This window comes from Dermacentor andersoni, chromosome 6 (assembly GCF_023375885.2).
Source record: "Dermacentor andersoni chromosome 6, qqDerAnde1_hic_scaffold, whole genome shotgun sequence".
In the NCBI taxonomy this organism is placed as follows: Eukaryota; Metazoa; Arthropoda; class Arachnida; order Ixodida; family Ixodidae; genus Dermacentor; species Dermacentor andersoni.
Genome location: NC_092819.1, coordinates 172,798,845 through 172,819,683, shown reverse-complemented (window position 1 = coordinate 172,819,683; position 20,839 = coordinate 172,798,845). Strand labels below are relative to the sequence as shown.

Sequence of the window (20,839 nt, the reverse complement as noted above, 5' to 3'; positions counted from 1 at the left end):
CGTGACAATTCCGCGGGGGTTACCAAGCTCGCATGTAAGCAAGCACAAAGTCAGAGGAAATGTTAGACACGGTGAAGCATTTGCGCAAAAGCAGAGTGAGTAACATACAGCACATAGCAACAGATAACGTGGCAAGGTAATGAATAAGCAAACTAATAAAAACAAAAAGAAATGCAATAAAGGCCGCCGAGCGTCCGCCACTAATCTGGTGAAAGACATCAAAATTTGCCTGTCACATGTAGTAAAATAAATAGAAAATGCTTTGACATTGGATAACATTTACATATTGTGGTATTGCATTGCATTCCGCGAAACCTCTTGCGCAAAACGAATGGCGACCTGCTCGCGTCTGCAGCATTAAGATAGCGCTGTGGTGCTTATGTAGGGTGCGTCTTGATCTCCCGAAGTGCATCTGTAAATGACAAAGACTAGTTTTGGCAGGTAGTTTGCAATGTTGTATACCATTTGTAATTGCTGAAACTTACGGGTGATTTGAGTGTTCGAATGCCAGCTTGCTTTGTCGGCTCACTAACAGGTGTGTTTAGATTGTACCAGCCGTAAATAATTTCGTTCATTGAAGAATATTGCGCATTTAAAATGTGCCAAAAATTATTGTGGTGGTTCTGAGGGTTTTCATATAACAGTCATCAGCTGCTATGTCCGGAACCTTCTCCCTCTCCCATGTTTTAGGTTAAGTGAACTGTATCATGTTGAATTGCCCATCCATTACAAATTCAGGCAGATAAGCCGGGCCGAATTGACTAGGAGAATTTCAAACAGTGCGCCTTTTCCGCCCCGTTGAAATGGAAGCACCCGCATTTAAGAAGACCGCTGCGCACTTACCTTCATATAGTTTACGGCTTTTTGTTTGAAATCCGTCAAAGAATTCACAGATTTCATGTAATGAAGGCCATAGTGTACAATGTTTTTATCATATTCGGCTTGTAGAGATTCATCAGTCAACTTTGTATCAACAATCTGCCTGCAAACAACAAATACTAATTTTAGAATTCTGAACAGGACATTTGCCGGAAATATCTGGCGTCATTTAGCAGCGCATTATAGGTGATGATATTACCAAGACAAATACCTACTCTGGTATTATCATATTTATTTATTTACAGATACTTCTGTCTCTAAGCATTGAGCTTCCAGGAGTGGATACAGGAGCTTTTAAACAAAATATACCGTAGCGCAAAACATGATTGGTTACTTCCTGCTGGAGTTTATCAAAAGGTTTTCTATGTGACGATCCGTCTAAAGTATACAAACTTTTATCTGTGAAGGACAAACAAAAGCATATAAACAATTCAATGCTGACGCTAAACGAAACAAAGCTCTACATATTTGAACGACCGGTTTGGCGGGGTAGAGGGCACGAAAAATTAAATGGTTTCTTGTATCGGCATACTTCGATAACAAATTTGCACGAGGATCAAACGCAGACGCCTGCGTGCGTCGCCTGCGTGCAAACGGGTGCGAAGACGTGCGACCGTGTTGCAGCACTGAGTGAAACAATTTCTAGCGTTTCATAAAACCTACAGTAATAAGACAAACATTAGGACCGTCCAGCATGAGCGGCGCGGAAAAAGTTAACGGTTGAAGACGTCACCGACCAAATGGTCGCCTCAAAGCGATTACTGCCCCTTTGTGCACTTCCTATATGGTTCGTCGTGTATGAATTGTTTCTATTTTCCCTGCAGGTTTCCTTTTATTACAAGGCAATCGTTGTTGCAATATCATCGCTTAGTACAATATGTACCCCCTTCGGTATTTGGGGTTTCTCGAATGTTATTGCTGGTTTTATCCCTTGTTTGTTGTCACAGGAGTTCGTGACGATCCGTCTAAACTGTACTAAAGTTTATATGTGACGGACAAAATGAGCATTTAAACAATTCAATATCGCCCTAAATAAAACAATGTTCTACAGATTTGAACGACGTATTTTGTAGGGTAAAATGCACGAAAAATAAAATTGTCTTTTTTTATGAGAACACATCGCTTGCAATATTATGCAAAGTTCAAATGTGGCCCCAACGATTACGCTAGAACCTTCAACGAATCATGTATAAAAGCCGACGCGTTCAACCCGCACGTTAGATTTCGAATATCGGTGACTGGGCTGGCCGCTCTCTTTATTGTTTATGCGTGCACAGACAAAGGTCAATTTCGAGATTCACAGTTTGTTGCGGTGTTTTCCAATATCACCAGGACATCTGGTGGAGGTGCGTCTGCGTTCATGTACCGGACGCCCCCGTAAAACCATGGTCGAAGTGCGAACTACGAATACAACATCGTCTTCATGAACCAGACGGGTAGCCGCAGGCCGCAAGCATTAGCACAGGAGTACGGATCTCTTCTCCAGAAGACTATAGAAACTAAAGCCAAGTGAGCAAACGCCATAGCAGACCCAGCGTCACCCATCATATCGCAATGGCCCGCCGAGCCAGCGGCCTTCCGAACATGATCGTTTGAGGACCCGGAAAGCTGGCTGCAAATATACGAAAGTGTCGTTGCATTCAACAACTGGAACTGAAGGAGAATTGGCCCGTTTCCTGATACGAGGTGTGAACAAACAGCTCTTTGCCAGATTAATGCGCTATCCGCCCCAGACTGTTGCCGAGTTTGTTCAGAGCCCACTGCAATCAAAAAGACTCTTCAAATTCACAGCATGCAACATAGCCGCCACGCACTTACCATAAGTCAGGCTGAAACTCAAGTTTTATACACCGACGAAGTGCGCTAGAGAAGCAGAGTGTTGGTATGAGAACAGTTGCAGAAGTGCTACCCAAGGTCACAGCACCAGACAGTCTTGATGGCTGAGAGTGTCAACGAAAAATTTTAGCGGTCACAGGAAGTACCAGAAAATCCCGCATCGCAGCAAGTCCAGCCAGAAGCCGCGTCCTACGCCACCGTCGAGTTCCCGTTTTCCTTCTGCGCTCGCGACAAGAGACAGTAACACCGCGATTCCATCGCCCGCCTATGTGCTCGCGCGCGCAACGCAGCAAGGAAGGCAGGCGTTTGGCGTGCCCCGACCACCACCCGATAAGCCACCTCTGCGGAGTAGTGGGCTCACTGCAGGAGCCCATACCGCGAAGTAGAACTACGAGGGTTCGCCGCATACACAGCTTAGCGAACAGCTTCCTGAGATTGCGGACTACGTCGTCGTCACTCAGTGGAGAACCCGACGACTATCGTTCGGCGTAACGAGGCCGCTACCTGTCGCCGTAGCGCCGACCGTACATTGGCTTAACCTGCGGCCGGTCCTTTGCCCTTTATGCAGAAAACTAAAAAGTGCGTGAACGAAAAAAAACAGTCAAAAACACAAAGGACAAGAGGAGAGGTTCACACCACAACGACTGGACTATCAACTGAGGCTGTGGTGTGAACCTCTCCTCTTGTCCTTTGTGTTTTGACTGGTTTTTTCGTTCAAGTATGTGCCAACTGGCCCAGATTTCAACCCTTCTAAAAAGTGCAATCCATGCAGGTGTGTATGCTGCTCACTGAAATGTCGAAGATCCTGAGCTGCAGACGCAATCCTATCTCGACGATTTAGCAACGACACGCCGCCAGATTAGCGAAGTTCTGAAGGAAAAAACACACCCCTAGCGAGAACGTGAAGACACGGAGTAACAAGAGGGCGAAAATGTGACTCAGCAGTGATCCGACGCCGCTAATAAAAATTCAAGCAAGAACCACCCACCGGAACGTGCAGCCAGATTCTCGACGATCGCGCAGTCACCGCTTTAGAGGACACAGGAGCCGATTGCTGGGCCATCAGTTGATTCTTCACCGCCAAGTTGAAGGACGTTAACAATGAATGAGCAGGCTCTCAAATCCGGACAGTCGAAGGACACCTGACAACACCTACTGGAATCTTTGCGGCAAAGGTAACGATTACCAGACTTACCTTCATACGCTTGTTACCTTGCAGCAATTCTCACGGGATGTAATACCCGGCATGGACTTCCTAAGCAAGCGCGGCGCAGTCATTTGACTTAAGATTCAATTCAATAACGCTGTTGACAGGCAAAGGTATGCCACCTGATAGGAGTGGCTTTACGTGCGTTGAACGCGCTCGAAGACCAAGTCAATATCCCACCTAGTTTGGGCATGATGATTTCCATCACAATCGAAGACAACGGAGACTTGGAGGGCATCGTTGAGAGTTATTAACAGTTGCTCGACCATGGAGCCGGTATCGCAAGGGTAATCGTGCAATTGCGTCCAGAAATAACGTAGATAATAGTGACGAACTTCGGCAATGAATTTCAGCACTTTACAAAGGGCACGAAGATTGCAAAGAAGAAGCTATAAGAGTCAGCGATACATTGGTCTTCTCAGATTCTGCGAACCTACAATGATGGCCCGTGCTAATAATCCAGCATTTGATATTGCAGTTTTCCTACGCAATAGCAAGCACAGCTCAAAGGTCTCCTCCAGTTATACATGGAGTACATCTCGTAGTCATCAACGGTTCGACAAACACCAGTTGCCACAGACAGACAGACAGACAGACAGACAGATAGACAGACAGACAGACACAGACAGACAGACAGACAGACAGACAGACAGACAGACACAGACAGACAGACAGACAGACAGACAGACAGACAGACAGACAGACAGACAGACAGACAGACAGATAACTTTAATTACAAGGTCCTGAGAAGCTTTGCCCTAGAGCAGAGCTGCTGGCCGCTCCCACGTGGGGTCCGGTAGGCCGAGCCTAAGCGCCGCATCGTGGGCTCTCTGGACAGCCTAAGTTTGACGTGAAAGTTCTGAGCTCTGTATGGCAGAGCTCAATTCTTCTTCCGTGATGCGATTGGGTCCCTGTAATGAGGGGCATCGCCAGAGCATGTGTGCGAGATTGCTAACAGCCCCACAGTAGGACCAGTTGCTAAGCATCACCTATTCACTGAAGAATTCACTCGACCACTGCGCTAGATCCCTTACCAAGTTTCGACGCGAGATTGTTCCACTATAAGGCACCAAGTCGAGGAAATTCCGGCACCATGACATCATCAAGCCTTCAAAAAGCTCGTGGGCTCTCTGCTAGTCTCGGTGAGGGAAAAGGATGAAACTGTTTCTTCTTCAATTACCGTTTCTAGAACTACATCACGACGAAGGGCGTATACGACTTCTCACGGGTAGACGATGTGTTGGACCAGGTCTGCCATGCAAGGTGTTTTTCATTGATGGACCTAAGGACGGCGTACAGCAAAGCGAAGTCAACAAGTGGGATAGAGTGAAGATCGCCTTTCTCACGCTAGACGACGTCTATGTATTCGATACATTGCAACTTGATTTTTGCCCTGGAGCTGCAAGTTTCAAGCATGTAATGGACAGGGTAGTTGCTGGCTTGATATGGCAGACCTATTCTGTCTACGTTAATTACATCGTCGTGTTTGCGTCAGATCTCTACGATCACCTTGCGACAGTACAAGAGGCTATCAATTCATCTTGGCTGACCCTGAAGCTGCAGAAATGCCGCTTCGCTCATGAAGAACTTCTATTTCTTGGCTACTTCCTCAGCAACTCAGGAGTTCTTCCTCACCCATAGAAAACAGCTGCTGTTAGTAACTTTCTCCCGCCTGTCGACATGAACAACACGCGCAAATTTCTTGTTCTGTGTACCTACTATGGCTGCTTTAACATGCACTTCTGTCACATCGCTGCGCCTCAGAATTTCCTGAGAAAGTATGCGCCGAGGTGAGGGAAACACTGGAAGTCGAGTACATGTCCACACCAGTACTTGTCCACATCGATGAGTATCAAAATCTTCCCTGACGCAAGTACCAGGGGCCTCTACGCCCTCCAAGCCTAGAGAGAACAAGGATTTAAAAGGTTCTTGTGCTTGCTGGTCGCCGTCAAATGCAGAAGCCATTTACTCAACAACGAAAAAGACATTCCTTGCCACATTCAGGCTGCCCAGAAATTTCGGCCTTACCTAAATGGTAGGCCTTTCAAAGTTGTCGGCGGTCATCACGCAGTGTGTTGGAGAACCATCCTAATGACCCTTGAGGACGCCTTGCACGATGAAGCGAGGGAGAGAATTCGACATCAGCGTAATTTACAAGTGCTGGCGAAAATATGCTATGCCGACTGCCCTTCCCGCGATCCTAGTGACCTACCACCACAAAAAGGAGAGCGCGATAACTTTTTCCTAGGAGCAGCAAATTCTGGGGGCGTCACCGGGTAGCAGCAAGCCCACACGGAACTAAGAAGCCATGTGGAGTTCTTAGAAGGTTGGAGAACATATGTCCCAAGGTGATTCAAGCGTGGATTGGCTTCGTTTTTGTTGCACAGTGATTTCGTTGTAAAGAAAAACTTCTGGCGAGTGAGCGGCAACTACTTAGCGGTTATGCCTTCAGCAATGGGACCATAGCTTCTACACGCCCTTTGTGATGACCCAATGACTGGGCTTCTCGGGCTTTACCGTACGCTTTCGAAGATTCAGAAGTATTACTGGGAATCCCTGAGTGCTCACGTTGCCCATTACCTAACGACATGCTGATTGCCAGCCACGCAAGACACCACCGACAAGGCCAACCTGATTGCTACAGGCGATCAAGCGTCTTTTCTGACGATTTCAACAGACGGGAATGGCTATACCTGACGTCTAAAGGTGATAAGTGCATCATTGTGGGGCTCGACTACCTAACCCGTTGTGCCGAAACGAAAGCCTTGCCCAAATGTAGCGTGTGGAAGTACAAATATTCTTCGTCAAGAACATTTTGATGTGACATGGTGTGCCAGAAGTCCTGATTACCGTCAGAGGAACGGCCTTTACAGCTGGACTTACCCAAGACACCCTGAAATATAGCCAGGTAAGTCACCAGATGACAACTGCGTACTACGCGCAGTCTAATGGTCTAACGAAAGCCTGAAGAACACGTTCGCCCGAATGCTAGCGGTGCACGTCGACGTCTGACAAGACGCGGGAATGCCTTCATTCCGTACGTCATCTTCGCCTACAGGACCCTGCGACGACGTTCGATGTGCAATAGTATCGCACGTCCCGACGAAGGGAGCCTCGACATGACTACTTATGTGTAGTGCGCGGAAGCACCACGACAACTCACATGCTCGTACATCAAGAACCAGCAAACGACGGACAGCCGATGTTACAATCTTCAGCGACGATAGATAGAATACCGGCGCCTGTGTGATTTTGACCCGATGTGCCCACGAAGATAGTGAAAAACGTTTGATATGCCTTGTCGGGCCTTATAAGACGTTTATCAGTGCTTGTCATGCCTCGACTTGCCAGTTGTCTTACTTCGCTGTTTTCTTTCTGATAACACTGTCCAATGCATTGGGGCATGTGACTATGAGGTCGTACCGGGCGGCATTCGTTAATCATAGCGGAACCACTCGCGACGTGATGCAAACCATGATGTGCGCTTTAATTTGTTCTACCAGCGCGAGATAACTGTGGAGTGTTAGTTCTATGTTGGTATCTGTTTATTTACTACACGTGCTTTTGTTTTAATACGAAAGCTTTATTGCCCATGGCGCTAAATACTGTCGGCGCGGGCGTGACCGACGCCGACGGCACAAAGAGTAAAAGTATCAGAGAAAATTCTTGGAATGACGTCGAATTTCTCAGGGAACTTCCTGTAAATTCATGGTTTGAAAATAAAATTTGGTGCATATTGGTCTGCGTCAGAATCAAACCCAGGCCTCCGGGGTGTCAGACAAGCACGCTTCCCGACGCCACGGCTGTTCCATGGTTCTGCCTACTAATTTTCTGCCCAGTGTGTAGTCATGGTCCATGTCACGTCCGAGCCATCTGACTGAATAAAGATGAGGCATAGTGCGTACTTCATTGCCACGTGACGTCGCAGCCAACGGGGAGGAGGCGCCGACCCATCATGAGCCTATAACATGAGCGCGTTCGTGAATTTCCGAGGTCTACAAACGCTGTAATGATTTCGCATTCCCACACGTAAGCAGTGTAAAGCGTTTCTACCAATCTTTCTTTTTTTGCTCTCGTTATGTTCGCAGCTTCGGGACGACGTTCTTTAAAGGATCCCGGAAACTTCTTCTACAAATTTTCTCGACGTGTAGCATAGAACTACAGTAAAGGAGTAGTGCTACAATTGAAGTAAAATGTCTCACATTAAGAGAGCTACTCATGATTACATGTTACCCTTCTCCCAAGCCATGCTTTTTCTCCTGAACTGGATCGCTCAGCGATCGAAGTTCAGCTCCACCTTCACTGGCTCAGCGTCAGGAAGTGACGTGGTGTCGTATCCTTCCGGTGTCTTGGAAGCAGCACACAAAGCCTGTCCAACCTCTCCGCTAGCCACCCGGCCGTTGATACCGAGTGAGAGCTGTAGAAGCAGTCTGCATTGCGAGCATTTTGTATAAGCGCCGAGCGTGTCTGGTATTCGGTAAACGCAGGCGAGCTTATCTTTTCGACGGATGGGTACACCCTTAGACAAAGGTACACCCTTTGTGATGTATATCTGCCACACAACAATAATCGTCATCTGCCTTGCTCACATTTCCTTTCTTGAAAACGCCACGCCCGCTACTTTCCTCTCGGGAATGCTGATAACGCGCACACCGTTCGTTACTAGAAAGTACCAGGCTCGCAGCGTTTATTAAAGGAAATGCAGACAAACGAAATGACGTTTCTTGTTGTGTGGCAAGATGCAACCCAAAGAGTGTAATTTTGTTTCAGAGTGTAGAGGCGTAAACTGAAGCGACTGCATACCATTAGGGCTGTGATAAGGGGGTTTTATGACAAACCTAAACGGCTTGAGTGGCGCAGCCTTCGCTCTCCGCAGATCTTCACCGGCAAAACGTAGAACTTATATTACTGCAAGCACGTCTAAAACATTCTAAAGATGTAAAAAGACAACGTGTTTGCTATTACACTGCGGCAGAAAATTTACACCAGCAGCAAAATGGAATACACATTTTACTTTGTGTCCGTCTCGTTGAGCTCTGCGCCACCAGGTGGCTGCACTCTGCATGATGCTCATGTTTGCGCCTCCACCCAACTGGCGAGACACCCAGTCCGCCTGCATTTACTAGAATACCGCACACCCTTAACATCTCTATTGCGGTGCTAATCCCGCGTTGTGAATTTACTGCCGCAAACGCGTAGATCCTTGTGCCGATTGAATACTAACAATGATATATTTAGCATGGTAGGGAAGCTTCCATAGAAGCCCATACGTCCAGCATTGGCGGCTTGCGGAGGCATGGCAACGCAGTCTTCATTTCGCGGCGCCAACTTATCGGTGAAAAAAGTCAATGTTTGTCGTTCGAGGCGCCTTGAGCCAAGTCGTCTACTGCGCCCCTCACATCATATCGCATACAAAGAGCCATGCAAAGGGCAAGCAGTACAAATGAAGCGTAGGTGAGAACATTCGCCCCAACAACACGTCACAATCGATTGCGAGTGCACCTATATGTACTTATAGACGTCATTCCATAACGGTAGGCATTACACCGGTGAGCCTTGAAAGTTTTGTACGAATTAAGAGCAATGGGTTCATACAGATACTGAAGAACTGTGTTCTTAGTACCAACACCTACCTGTGACTTCATTGTCAAGGTAAAAGGTATGCTACATTGAATTAATTAACAAAAGCCACACTTTAACCTTCGCTAATACAGCACGCGTGCCACTTGTAGCTTTCCTCTGTTTAAAGACGTGGCTAAAGCATATTATTTTGTAAAAAGGCCGTTGAAAATCAGATACTAATATAATATTATAAGGTTAGTACGTTATTATAAGGTTATTATGGTTGGCCACACATGATAGCGTTTTGACAACATTACAGTGATAAATTCGGCAACGCAATCTCGACATATCTCAGTATGTTTCGCCACGAGCAAATTTAAAAAAGCCTGCACCGTTTCATACTCATAATTATTCGTAGCTGTAAATAAACAGCCTATGACTTCACATTTTCCTATTGTAATGATATATGTACTTTTCTAATGCTTCCATTAGTGATGTACTTGATGTACAGTTTTCATCAACTAGCGTTTTGCCCCGCATGATGCAGTCACGCATTATTTGCACTGAACCGCATTACAGCCTCGCTTTCGCAACCTTGCGAATTTAGCTTGATACCGACAAGCCGATTCGCGGCGACCTCTCAGCTCACCAGTTGCCTTGCAGAGGGACACAATGGCGCAGTCTTACATGTCGCCAATCACTAGGTTTGCAGCCTACAACGCAACATGGACGATTCATGGTGCTCGCGATAAGAAGCCTCGCGACCAGCACTGACCACACAGCTCGCATCAACACAGCAAAAAAAGCAGATGACTCTTGCAGCGTACCGGAACTGCCTGAGCTAAGTGAGAAATTTTAGTTGTGCATTACAGCGAAGCTCTTAGCTTCTAGTTGGTCGAGATTTTTCGTGGGGTACTCACCCAAAAGCAAATGGCAGCAAGAATGCTTTGTGTCTGAGTTTCCACACAACAGAATTATGTTTTCCTATATATTGTAACTACAATTCAATGCTATCAGGTCTGCGGTTGTGCGTAAATTGTAATTAACAAATTTTCTCACACATTTTGCTTTAAAAATTCAACCAGTTCAATAGCATACTTGGTGCTGGCGGAGGACCTGCAAGAATGAGTACATATTATGATGAATGTGGTGGTGATACAATGGCACCCCCTTTGAAACGTGCGGTGACAGATAGACACCGTGCTTGCTTGATTTAATGAGTTATGCTACACATGCTTTTCGTCTCACATTTTTGTAGCATGTATTTAATCTTAGTTTTCCTTCGAAATCTAGCTTACCTTGTACCGACAGCTATCAGCTGTAACAACAAGAGATCCGGTCGTATCAATGTCTTCCCTGCTTTTTTTCCACCAGTACTCTAAACGTCTGTTGCTTATCTCGACTACTCACCGGTTAACGTTTCCGTCCACGTTAAACACAAGCGTTTCTGGAAGGTGTACGTTGCCTACGGTTCTGAGTGGTGAATCTTTTCGCATTCTATTGGGATGTGCTCAGTTGTCCCCAGATGTTTGCTTCAGCATACAGATGTTTCGCCTCGTTAAACATATTTGCTCCAGTATGTATTTTTCTTTAGGCAACCGGCTCGAGCCAGCGATAGCAGGACACTGTATGTTATTTTTGTGCTATCTTACACATTTTAGCTTCTAATTTCTTTCTTCTCATTCTTGCAAATCTTCACGGTCCATTTTGTTTGCATCCATTGAATGTAATTACCTGTCTGTTTCACTTTCTTCCTGATGACTCCTGGTTGTCGATTTACAGTTTCAATTACCCATTACTTGGTCGCCAACTTTCTCGACAACTTCCCACATTCTGTCTCCACGCTTTTGAATTGCAGATACCTGCGCACATTAGCTGCCCATTTATGTTCATCCATGTTCCTGACTTTTTCTTCAAAACAAATTTTTCTCTGCACTCTGACTTCAAGAGGCCCAACCCACACCGCCCTCCACTGAAACATTCATGGTTTTACTCTGGGTTCCCAAAGCTAACAGGCCTACCGAACTTTCTTTAACTCCAACCCAGACAAGATATCCGATTTAAAACACAGAATGCCATTTGCGAAGGTTAGATCTGGCACCATTAATCCTCCCTATATTCAGCGCATCACGTTATACTTATAGCGGCCCCTCAATGCTCTGCGTTTCATTATTGCAGCATTCCGGTTCCCCTTTAATTTCAGATTCTCTTGGTGTGTGCTTGAGTAAATCTTTCCTTCGTTTATGTATACGCCCAGCTATTTATGTTGTTTGCCAATGGGCATGACTTGCTGTTAAATTGACACAACGTAATTACTCGTCTCTTCTTTAAAGATAATATTTCCCGATTTCTCTGCCCTAGACGTGTGGTCTTGAATTGTCACCCCATTGTTACAGACACTTATTCGGAAGTTTCTGTGAACCCATTTTATTGTCCGCTAGTAGCACTACGTCGTCTGAGACTATCAGTCCAGGGAGCTTCGGTTGCACCATTTGTCCCACTACGCGTGTAGTACAAACCAAACCCTATTTGGCTGTGTTCCAATCATTTTTCTATGCCGTCAATGTAAGGCGTGAACAACAACGAAGACCGTGGAAATTCTTGATTCAGTCCTTGGTGAATTTCCACCACTTCATTACTTCTTCAACGTTCCCTTACAACTTGTACTTTATTGCCTCTACATTGGCACGTGTACTTGTTTCTCTTCTCCGGGTGAACGCTTTTCACAGTCTAACAAAGGTTATCGCAAAGCGCAGGACGCGCCTGCATGTATCGGAAGTTTCTCGAATGTTATCGAAGGTTCTTTTTACTGTTTGGTGTCACCGAACCTTCTGTAATCCGATTTCATCTATGCGGGACGCGAATGGTGTAGAATTTCGTGGAAGATGCACGGGCGCCAGCGATTACCCTGGCACCATAGAGAAAGAAATTTCAAGAAGACCGGATACTCCCATAGAGCCCAGCGGCCGAATTGATGGTAGCGCGCCAAGCGGATGGTATTAACACCTTCCGGTTTCGGTTTTGGGCGTGCGTTTTGAGCACCAGTTCGTACACACCACGCTGGCTCCACTGATCAGTGCGGCACTTATAATTTTTTTTTCGCTTCTACTGCTGAACCTCGCGCGGCCTTGGTGCGAAATCGTTTTATTATTTAGGGAAAATGATTGCGAACGATCTTTACGAGCCTCCACCGAATCTGTGTCACGTGCAATTTCACAAAGAAAACGCAGGACGTCTTCTGAAATGATGAAATGTTTATTTTGCTTTATATGAATGCTAGTTCCGGGCTTCTTGTGCATTCATGTGAAGTTGTGGCACCAGGTGAGCAGCATTTTTTGCCGTACGAAGCTCCACCGGACGCCATCAGCTGAAAAAAAGTAAATTACAAGCATGTATGAGTTCGCCATATTGACCTAACAGGAGTATTGCGTGTAGAGGCGAAACGTGCGTAAGTGGTGAATGAGCGGCATTACAGATAAATTCACTTTTACATAAAATTCGTAGCAAATAGACTCCTCCCAAAAAAATGCCATAAAATCTAAAGAAAGCTTCATATCTTCAAGCATCCCTCCCATCCCGGGCATAATTTCCTGCACTTTAAGAACACAAATACAGGGGTGAAAAAAAAATTATGGGGTTTTACGCGCCAAAACCACTTTCTCACTATAAGGTACGCAGTAGTGGAGGGCTCCGCGAACTTACACAACCTGCGTTTCCTTAAAGTGCACCTAAATCTAAGTATACGGGTGTTTTCACATTTCGCCACTACGTGTTTTCACATTTCACTCCACTACGCGGAGTGTGGCCACTGTGCTTGAAAAGTACCCCAAAAAGTAACGAAATCAGTTACAATAATGTCTGGGGTCAGAGAAAGCGCCAAAAATTGTCCCGGTTAGATTCAGTACACGCGAAACTGCGTCACACGGCCGAGGTGTTTTTCTTCACAAAGCGAGATGCGGCGAGCGTGCCCAAAAGCTACCGAAATCAGTTATAATAATGCTTGGGCTCATAGAAAGCGTCGCGAACATCTCGCAGTACGAGTAATTAACTCAAATTAACTAGGCCTGGACGGCGGAGCTGTTTTTCGATAACTGCGTCACTGTATAGGTTCAGTTTTGTGCAGTAAGTCTAAATGTGCTTGAAGTGCGTCGTAGCCTGTCAAACAAAATTCCTCCCCTTGCTGTTGTCCAGTAGTGCAGCGGTGCCATGTAGAAATGCAGATCGAACGCTAGAAAACGCTGGGAGCCCGAAAAACGGGCTACATCGAAGAGAGACGGGTCGCCGAGCAAGCGAGCTTCACATGCGCAGCCGGCGTCGCACGCTTCGGTGGCATCTCTGGCGAATGACGCATACATATGGCGCGTCTGGCGTACCGCTAACTTGTTGCTAGGGGATGCAAGAAATATAAGTCGCGAAGTATAAGCTCATTCATACGCAGAACTTTGTAGTTTTAGGGGGAAGGAATAAAAAGAATAAAACGTTGCCTGTAAGTTCATTTCACATTCTTTTTTTCCGATGCTCGCGTCAACTAACGGATGGAGTTGACACTAGACGTGATGTGTTTCCTGTTGCCAGTTTTTGCCGAGTGTCCCCTCTTTTTTAATTTTTTTCTCTATGCTGAAACCTTCGACGACTAATGCATAAAAGCTGATGCGCTTGATCCGCACAAATTTTCGGCGATTGCCTACTGTATTCGCCGCCATCGCTGAGCTTTGAGTGTAGCCTGTTTTTGTGGGCACAGGTTCTCCCAATAATGTTAGCAAGGTCGATCCAAATAGGTCGCGAAGCTTTGGGCGAAAAGTGGTTCAGTACAAATTGTCACCGACATCAGCAAGGGTTGTTATGGGAGCAGCGACTGAAGGGGGACTATTTTTGGAGGGAACAAACAGTGGGAAAGAAAAAAGCGTATTTTAATTCAAGCGAGAATAGTTAAATACATTCAAAGAAATCCAAATTCCTGGTTAATTTTATACATTCGTGACATGTTAAGAAAATACAAGTTTATTTAATGTTTATTATTATTAACACATACATTTCTTTTGAGCGCTCGTTAGAGGGGGCATTGACGCCGCTATCGCTCGCAATGCAATGCACCTCTTGAAATGAGCAGAAAGACGCGCTCGTAAAGTTCACCTGTTGAAATACGCCCCCCTCAAACGTTGTGCTTTTTTACTTGTCGAATTTTGTCTGAATTTGGTGACGCGGGTAGCTAGATCGCTTCTCATCATGTTCAGTCTAAAATGGTGAGTTACAACCGCCAGATAATTGTGTAGTTGTTTTCGTGCGATTTCACTGGCCGACTGGCCTGGCATCCGACGATAGGATCAGCAATCTACTCCTACAGTTTTCGTCGGCCTCCAAAGAAAGTATGTTCTGTGCAGGGGTGCGATTTCAACAACCGTACGGCTGGCTTTTGCCTGCATCACTTTCCGCGCTGATAATTCGAAAGGCCCATCAAGTCGAATGGCGGGGCATTTCAATATATGGCTCTAAAGGCAGGCCAACAAAACAAATTTTGCGCCTTCGAAAACAAAATGGCGTCACTTCTGTTTTTGACAGATATGGCGGGACATTATTTATCTTCCGCCGGAAGTGTTCCCTCCACATACAGATGACGCTAAGCCCCACGAACCGCCGATGAACCACCATGTTTTGAACGTAAGGGCTCCTACGAAAGCTTCGCTACCAGGTGTATTTACTTTGATGTTAATTTCGTTATTCAGAGTGTTGTTGCTGTGTCCTATACTGTCACTACCACGTGAAATCTGGTGGAGGTGCTAGTTCGTTCATGTACCGGACACCCCCGACAAGCCGTGATCCAAGCCCGTACTGAAAAGGAACACCAACATCGTCGCAGAATATCGTGCAAGCCGCCGACTGCAACAGCTGCTCCTGAAGCACGGACCTCTTCCTGAGAAGACCCAGAACAGCGTGGCCAAGGCCACACCAATGGCTGCCGCAGCACCCATTCTGCTGCAACAACCTCGGGACCCGCCATCTTTTCATGGATCATCGGCTGAAGACCCAGAATCCTGGCTATAGGCCTACGAACGAATCGCGTCTTTCAACAACTGGGACCCCGAATGCAAGCCGCGGCATGTTTACTCCGCCTTAGAAGACGTCGCCAGAACGTGGTTCGAGAACAGAGAGTCGACCCTGACAACGTGGGACCTATGCCGTAGCGGCTGCCTGCCGACTTTTAAGAGCATGCTGCGCAAGGAAAGAGCCGAAGCTATGTTAGAAGCCCCAGTACAATTACCAAACGAGACAATAGCGATCTTCACTGAGATGACGTGCCTGTTCTGCCACGCCGACCCGGATATGCCTAGGGAGAAGAAATTTCGGTTTCTCATGCGTGGAGTAGAACAGGAAGTCTTCGCCGCATTGATACGCAACCAGCCCAGGACTGTTGCTAAATTTATTTCCGAAGCAACAACCACTGAGAAGAAGCTCGATATGCGGACAAGGCAGTATAATCGCCGAAATTACACCGATGATCAATCACTCGACAGTGAAAACATGTGAGAGACCATCAGAGCGATCGTTCGCGATGAGCTGCAGAAGCTCTTCCCTAGGTCGCAGCCTCATGTGGCCTCAATTGCCGACATATTCAAGGATGAAGTTAATGGATCACTTGGGTTTACTGATGTGCAACGTTCATCGCCACAGCCCCAGCCGGAAACGATTACCTACGCCTACGTCGCCCGCCGTCAAGGTCCTCCTGCGCGATCGCGCCAGGGCCATGTAACGCCGCAATTCCTTCGTCCACCACCACCACCGCCACCACCACCGCCAGCACGCCTACTCGTCGCCCAGCGCAGCTGCGCAGGGCAGATGGACATTTGCTGAGCCCCCGACAACCGCCCGCTCTATCATCACCGTGGAGAAGCAGGGTGTGCGATCGGGCTAGTTGGTATTCCATGCTGAAGTCGCTAGCGCAAGAGAGGACCGGGACACTAAAAAGGCGACAAGGGCAAGAGCAAGCTTTTAATTGGCGTTTATTACAAAAAGTTATGTATATATACCGTCGCGCACTTGATCATAATCAGTTGTAATCGTGCGAGACAACATGGTCATCACAAATAAAAAAAGAACGCACCATGGCCGGGCCAAGGCTTAAGGCGGCCTCCAACATACAGATCCCAGGAATGCAAATGCAAATGATAGGCACGGTTTGCTAACGCAGTTGCCTTCTGCGATAGCCGCTGCCTCAGTTATGAGTGTAGTGTTTTCCTACCCGTTGCTAGCTATTTCTGTTTTTTCGAGGAGTACATGACAGTTGCGTTGGGAGCAATAGATCCCAAGGAAGCCCTCTCTCCGTTTTTGAAATTTCTGATTATATTACGGTAGTCTCACGTTTAGTCACCTTCGCGTTTGTCCCACGTAACGCTGCCCGCAGGAAAGAGGTGTTCCGTACACTGCTCCTCTTGAGCATTCGACGAAACCCTTATGTGCGCAATGTTGCATGACTTTGATTGTCTGCTGACAGGGCTGGTTTTTGCACATAACTGAGATAACTTGTGGGACTCGGAAAAAACGACCGAAACTCCCTCCCTTTTGGCTATTTTTTTTAGTCTATGCGAGATAGCGTGGATGTATGGGATGACTGCTAGATTCCTGCGGACAGTATCATGTGGGCCAGGGCAAGGGGTGACATCAAAAGTTTGCAACTTCAAAATTATGGGGCTTGACGTGCCAAAACCACTTTCTGATTATGAGGCACGCCGTAGTGGAGGACTCCGGAAATTTTGACCACCTGGGGTCTTTAACGTGCACCTAAATCTAAGCACACGGGTGTTTTCGCATTTCGCCTCCATCGAAATGCGGCCGCCGTGGCGATTGCAACTTCCTACGTAGCGTATCTGAAACGAAAATAATACTGAGCGGTAACAAAATATCAGCAAGGCGTTTTACAAGCAGGCCTCAACAATGCCGCGTTTGACCAATGTACTATGGGCTGATGCAAAGAGCAGCAGGGAATGGTGCAATGAGAATGGTGTCCTGAGAATGGTGCCCTAAAGTTTCTCCATCAGTGGTTGTCCTCTTTAGGCGAACACGTCTGTTGGAAACATGAGCCCCGCGCCGAAAAAACTACGCTGCTGCCTTTTGCATCAACCGGGAGTAGATCGGTCAAACGCGGCATTGTTCAGGCATGCTTGAAAAACGCCTTGCTGAAATCCTGTTACCACTCAGTACAAGAGAGCTCCGACTCGCAGATTGCTTGTTTGCAGGCTGTTGGCTATCCCAGCTGCCTTATTATTTCGGTTTCAGATACGCTACGTAGAAAGTTGCAATCTTGTGATGCCCCCCCCCCCCCCCCCCCCCCGGCCCACGGGATTGTGCTCGCAAGAATCTAGCAGTCATCCCATATATCCACGCAATTTCGCATAATAGGCCAAACGGCGGCAGTTTCGGCCGGTTTTTCGGCGCCCCACAAGTTATCTCCGTTATGCGCATAAATCACCCTGTCAGAATAATGAATACAAATAGAATAAGAATACAAAATAATACAAAGAATACAAAAGAATAAAAATACAAATACTGCAACAATGCGCATGTAAAGGGTTTCGTCGAACGCTCAAGAAGAGTAGTGTAAGGCCAACCTCCATCCTGTGGGCAGCGTTACATGGGAAAAACGCGAAAGTGGCTGAACGTGAGACTACAGGAACATAATCAGACAGTTCAAACGGGAGAGAGGGTATCCTTGGCATCCATTGCTGCCAATGCAAATGTCCTCCACTCTGAAAAAAACAGAACTAGTAGGAAGCAACGGGCAGGAAAACACCAGACTCATCATTGAGGCAACGGCTATCGCAGTAGGCAACTGCGTTAGCAAACCATCCCTAGCAATGACTTCTAAATAATTTACATTCCAGGGGTCTGTTTATGGGAGGCCGCCTGAAGCTTTGGCCCGGCCATGGTGCGCTCTGTTTTTTTTGTGATCACCATGCTGTCTTGCACGATTGCAAATGATTATGATCAAGTGCGCGAGAGTATATGTGCCTACCTTTTTGTAATAAACACCAGTTGGAAATTTGCGCTTGTCCCTGTCGCCTTTGTAGTGTCCTTTGTCCACTCTTGCGCTAGTCACTTGAACTGCGGAGAAGCCGGCTACCCAGGCAGCACACCAGCATTGGTCCAACCATGGCCCAATGCTGGCAGAAATTGGTACCAATGTTGGACCAATGTTGGCATATTGGCAAAGTGCAACCCAATCCAATGTTGGCCCAGCGTTAAAGCCAAGATTGGACCAATGTTATGCCAATGCAGCAGCCATTGTGCTGCCAGCGTAGGACCAGCGTTAAAGCCAAGATTGGACCAATGTTATGCCAATGCAGCAGCCATCGTAGGACCAGCGTTAAAGCCAAGATTGGACCAATGTTATGCCAATGCAGCAGCCATCGTGCTGCCAGCGTAGGACCAGTGTTGAGCCATATCGTCGCCATTATTAATGCCAGCATTGAGCCAATGCCCTTTGCATGACGAATATTCTAGATATGCTGGCTTTAGAGCACGCACACATTCTTACCGCAAACATTTTGCTAGCGGCATTTTTTGTAGCAATTGTCCCCTTACCGTCTTCCTCAATAGTAGCTAGGAAAGCTCGACAAAAAGATGTCAAGAAGCAGAAGTCATATATGCTTGCAAATAATAATAAAAGAATACTGAAATTGACGTTTATGACAATTTATTTGCGAATAAATTTTCACAAACAGGCATTTTCCGTGGACATAGATGGGTGACGCTCGGTTATCTTCAAACAGTTTATTTACAGGCACTGCCCTCAGGATAGGAATTGGGCAAGGTGCCGAGGACGGTGGGCTGGCCAGGGGTTTCAGGGCAGGGAGCTGACGTCGGTAGGCAGGTTGGTCAGTGCTTGGATTTCGGCGGGCTGATCAGGCCCCACGAGGACCACGATAACGCCGTGGTTTCGTTGATATTGCTACCCTATCCCATAGCGACTTCACCATTACTTGGAGGAAATGCTTGCACTGTAAAATAAAAAGAAACATTATCAGAGATGTTGGTATGACAAATGTATGTGGCAGCGTTCTCATTTGAAAAATCGCCATACTGCAACAATATTATAAGTCTGATCAGAGAGTTCGAAGGGGTGAATCAAGAAACTTTCTTGCAAGAGATTTGTCAGGTAACACTTCTTAATATTTCGACATATATGGCATATCTTGTACAAGGTGCAACGTAATATTTAGAACAGACATAAAATGCACAGGATCCGTCCGCCTTGTTTACAGCCCACACCTAGTCAGCGTAGCACTTTACAATTGAAAAATTGCAGCAAAACCTGCTACAGCACAAAAAGCTTAGTTTCAGACTGTGTAGACACAATGCGATCTTCGTGCGAAATTTTTAATGTGGAAACCGAGAAGTTCCGTCAGGAAACACTAGTAAAAGAGGCATTTATTATACGAAAAGAAAGAAATACTGTCGGCTGGAAATGATGCTTGACCTAGAACAGTGAGAAGAAGCGTGGTCCCTCGGTATCACTAGCAGGATCAGGCCGCGCGCGTGGCTTGATAAAATCATAGTCCTGGAATTTGGGTGAAATTCACAGAGATTTACACGTGGTTCTACTCCGGGCACTATTCAAAGGCTGCAAATAAAAAGAGCTATGTAATTACAGGCACTCTACATTAGCCAGGCCTGTTTCAGTAATATATATACCGCGTGATATTGCTTGGGTGATATTGCTCCTTATAAAACTTATAACATGCGCAAAACAAATGCACTCACCATTGTAAGATCCATGCTCCATGCGATGTGCATCCGAGTTCATCCCACATCGAAGACGGTGGCCACGAGCGCCGACTTTTTTTCTGGTTGTTGTTTCGCCTATATTAATTCTAACACTCACGAAAATTCGTGGCCACTTTGCTGTGTATTTCAATATGCAGACTTCTCAGTAGGAATGACGACCGCAAGCGAGCATTTTTCACGATAGGAGTGCGCTGACAAACACGGACAAGACGGCAAGCACTCAGGCGGTGTTGCACCCAGTCGGCGTGCTAGCGATGCATAGAAGGAAAGAGTGAAAGGAAAGGGTGAATGAAGAAAACGGTGTAAACGCCACTTTCCCCCACTGGACCTAGCCCGACCGCGTTCCTTCGGCGGCAGCGACGGAGGGAGACAAGGAGGACAATAGTGACCCCACTGCTTTTCCCCGTATTCCGAGAGCAGCCAATTCGACACAGCAGCTTATAGCTGCCTGAGTGCTTGGCTGATAGCTTTGAACAGGCTCACGTGTGTGTGGAGGAGAGGCGAGTGGGGGCTTAAGGACGAAAAGTTAGGCGGAAAAAAAAAAAATCCGGAATGCGCCGTGCCAACTACAGGCAA

The 20,839-nt window shown here is 46.6% G+C and overlaps 1 protein-coding gene across 1 annotated transcript in view; it reads right to left on the bottom strand.

Moving 5' to 3' along the window:
• LOC129382702 (uncharacterized) overlaps positions 1-20,839 on the bottom strand; it is a 674,466-nt gene that overhangs the window by 434,655 nt on the left and 218,972 nt on the right. The window contains exon 4 of the mRNA XM_055066819.2: positions 844-982. Within this exon, the coding sequence (XP_054922794.1) occupies positions 844-900 (57 nt within the window). The 5' untranslated portion in view covers positions 901-982. The remainder of the gene's footprint in view (positions 1-843; positions 983-20,839) is intronic.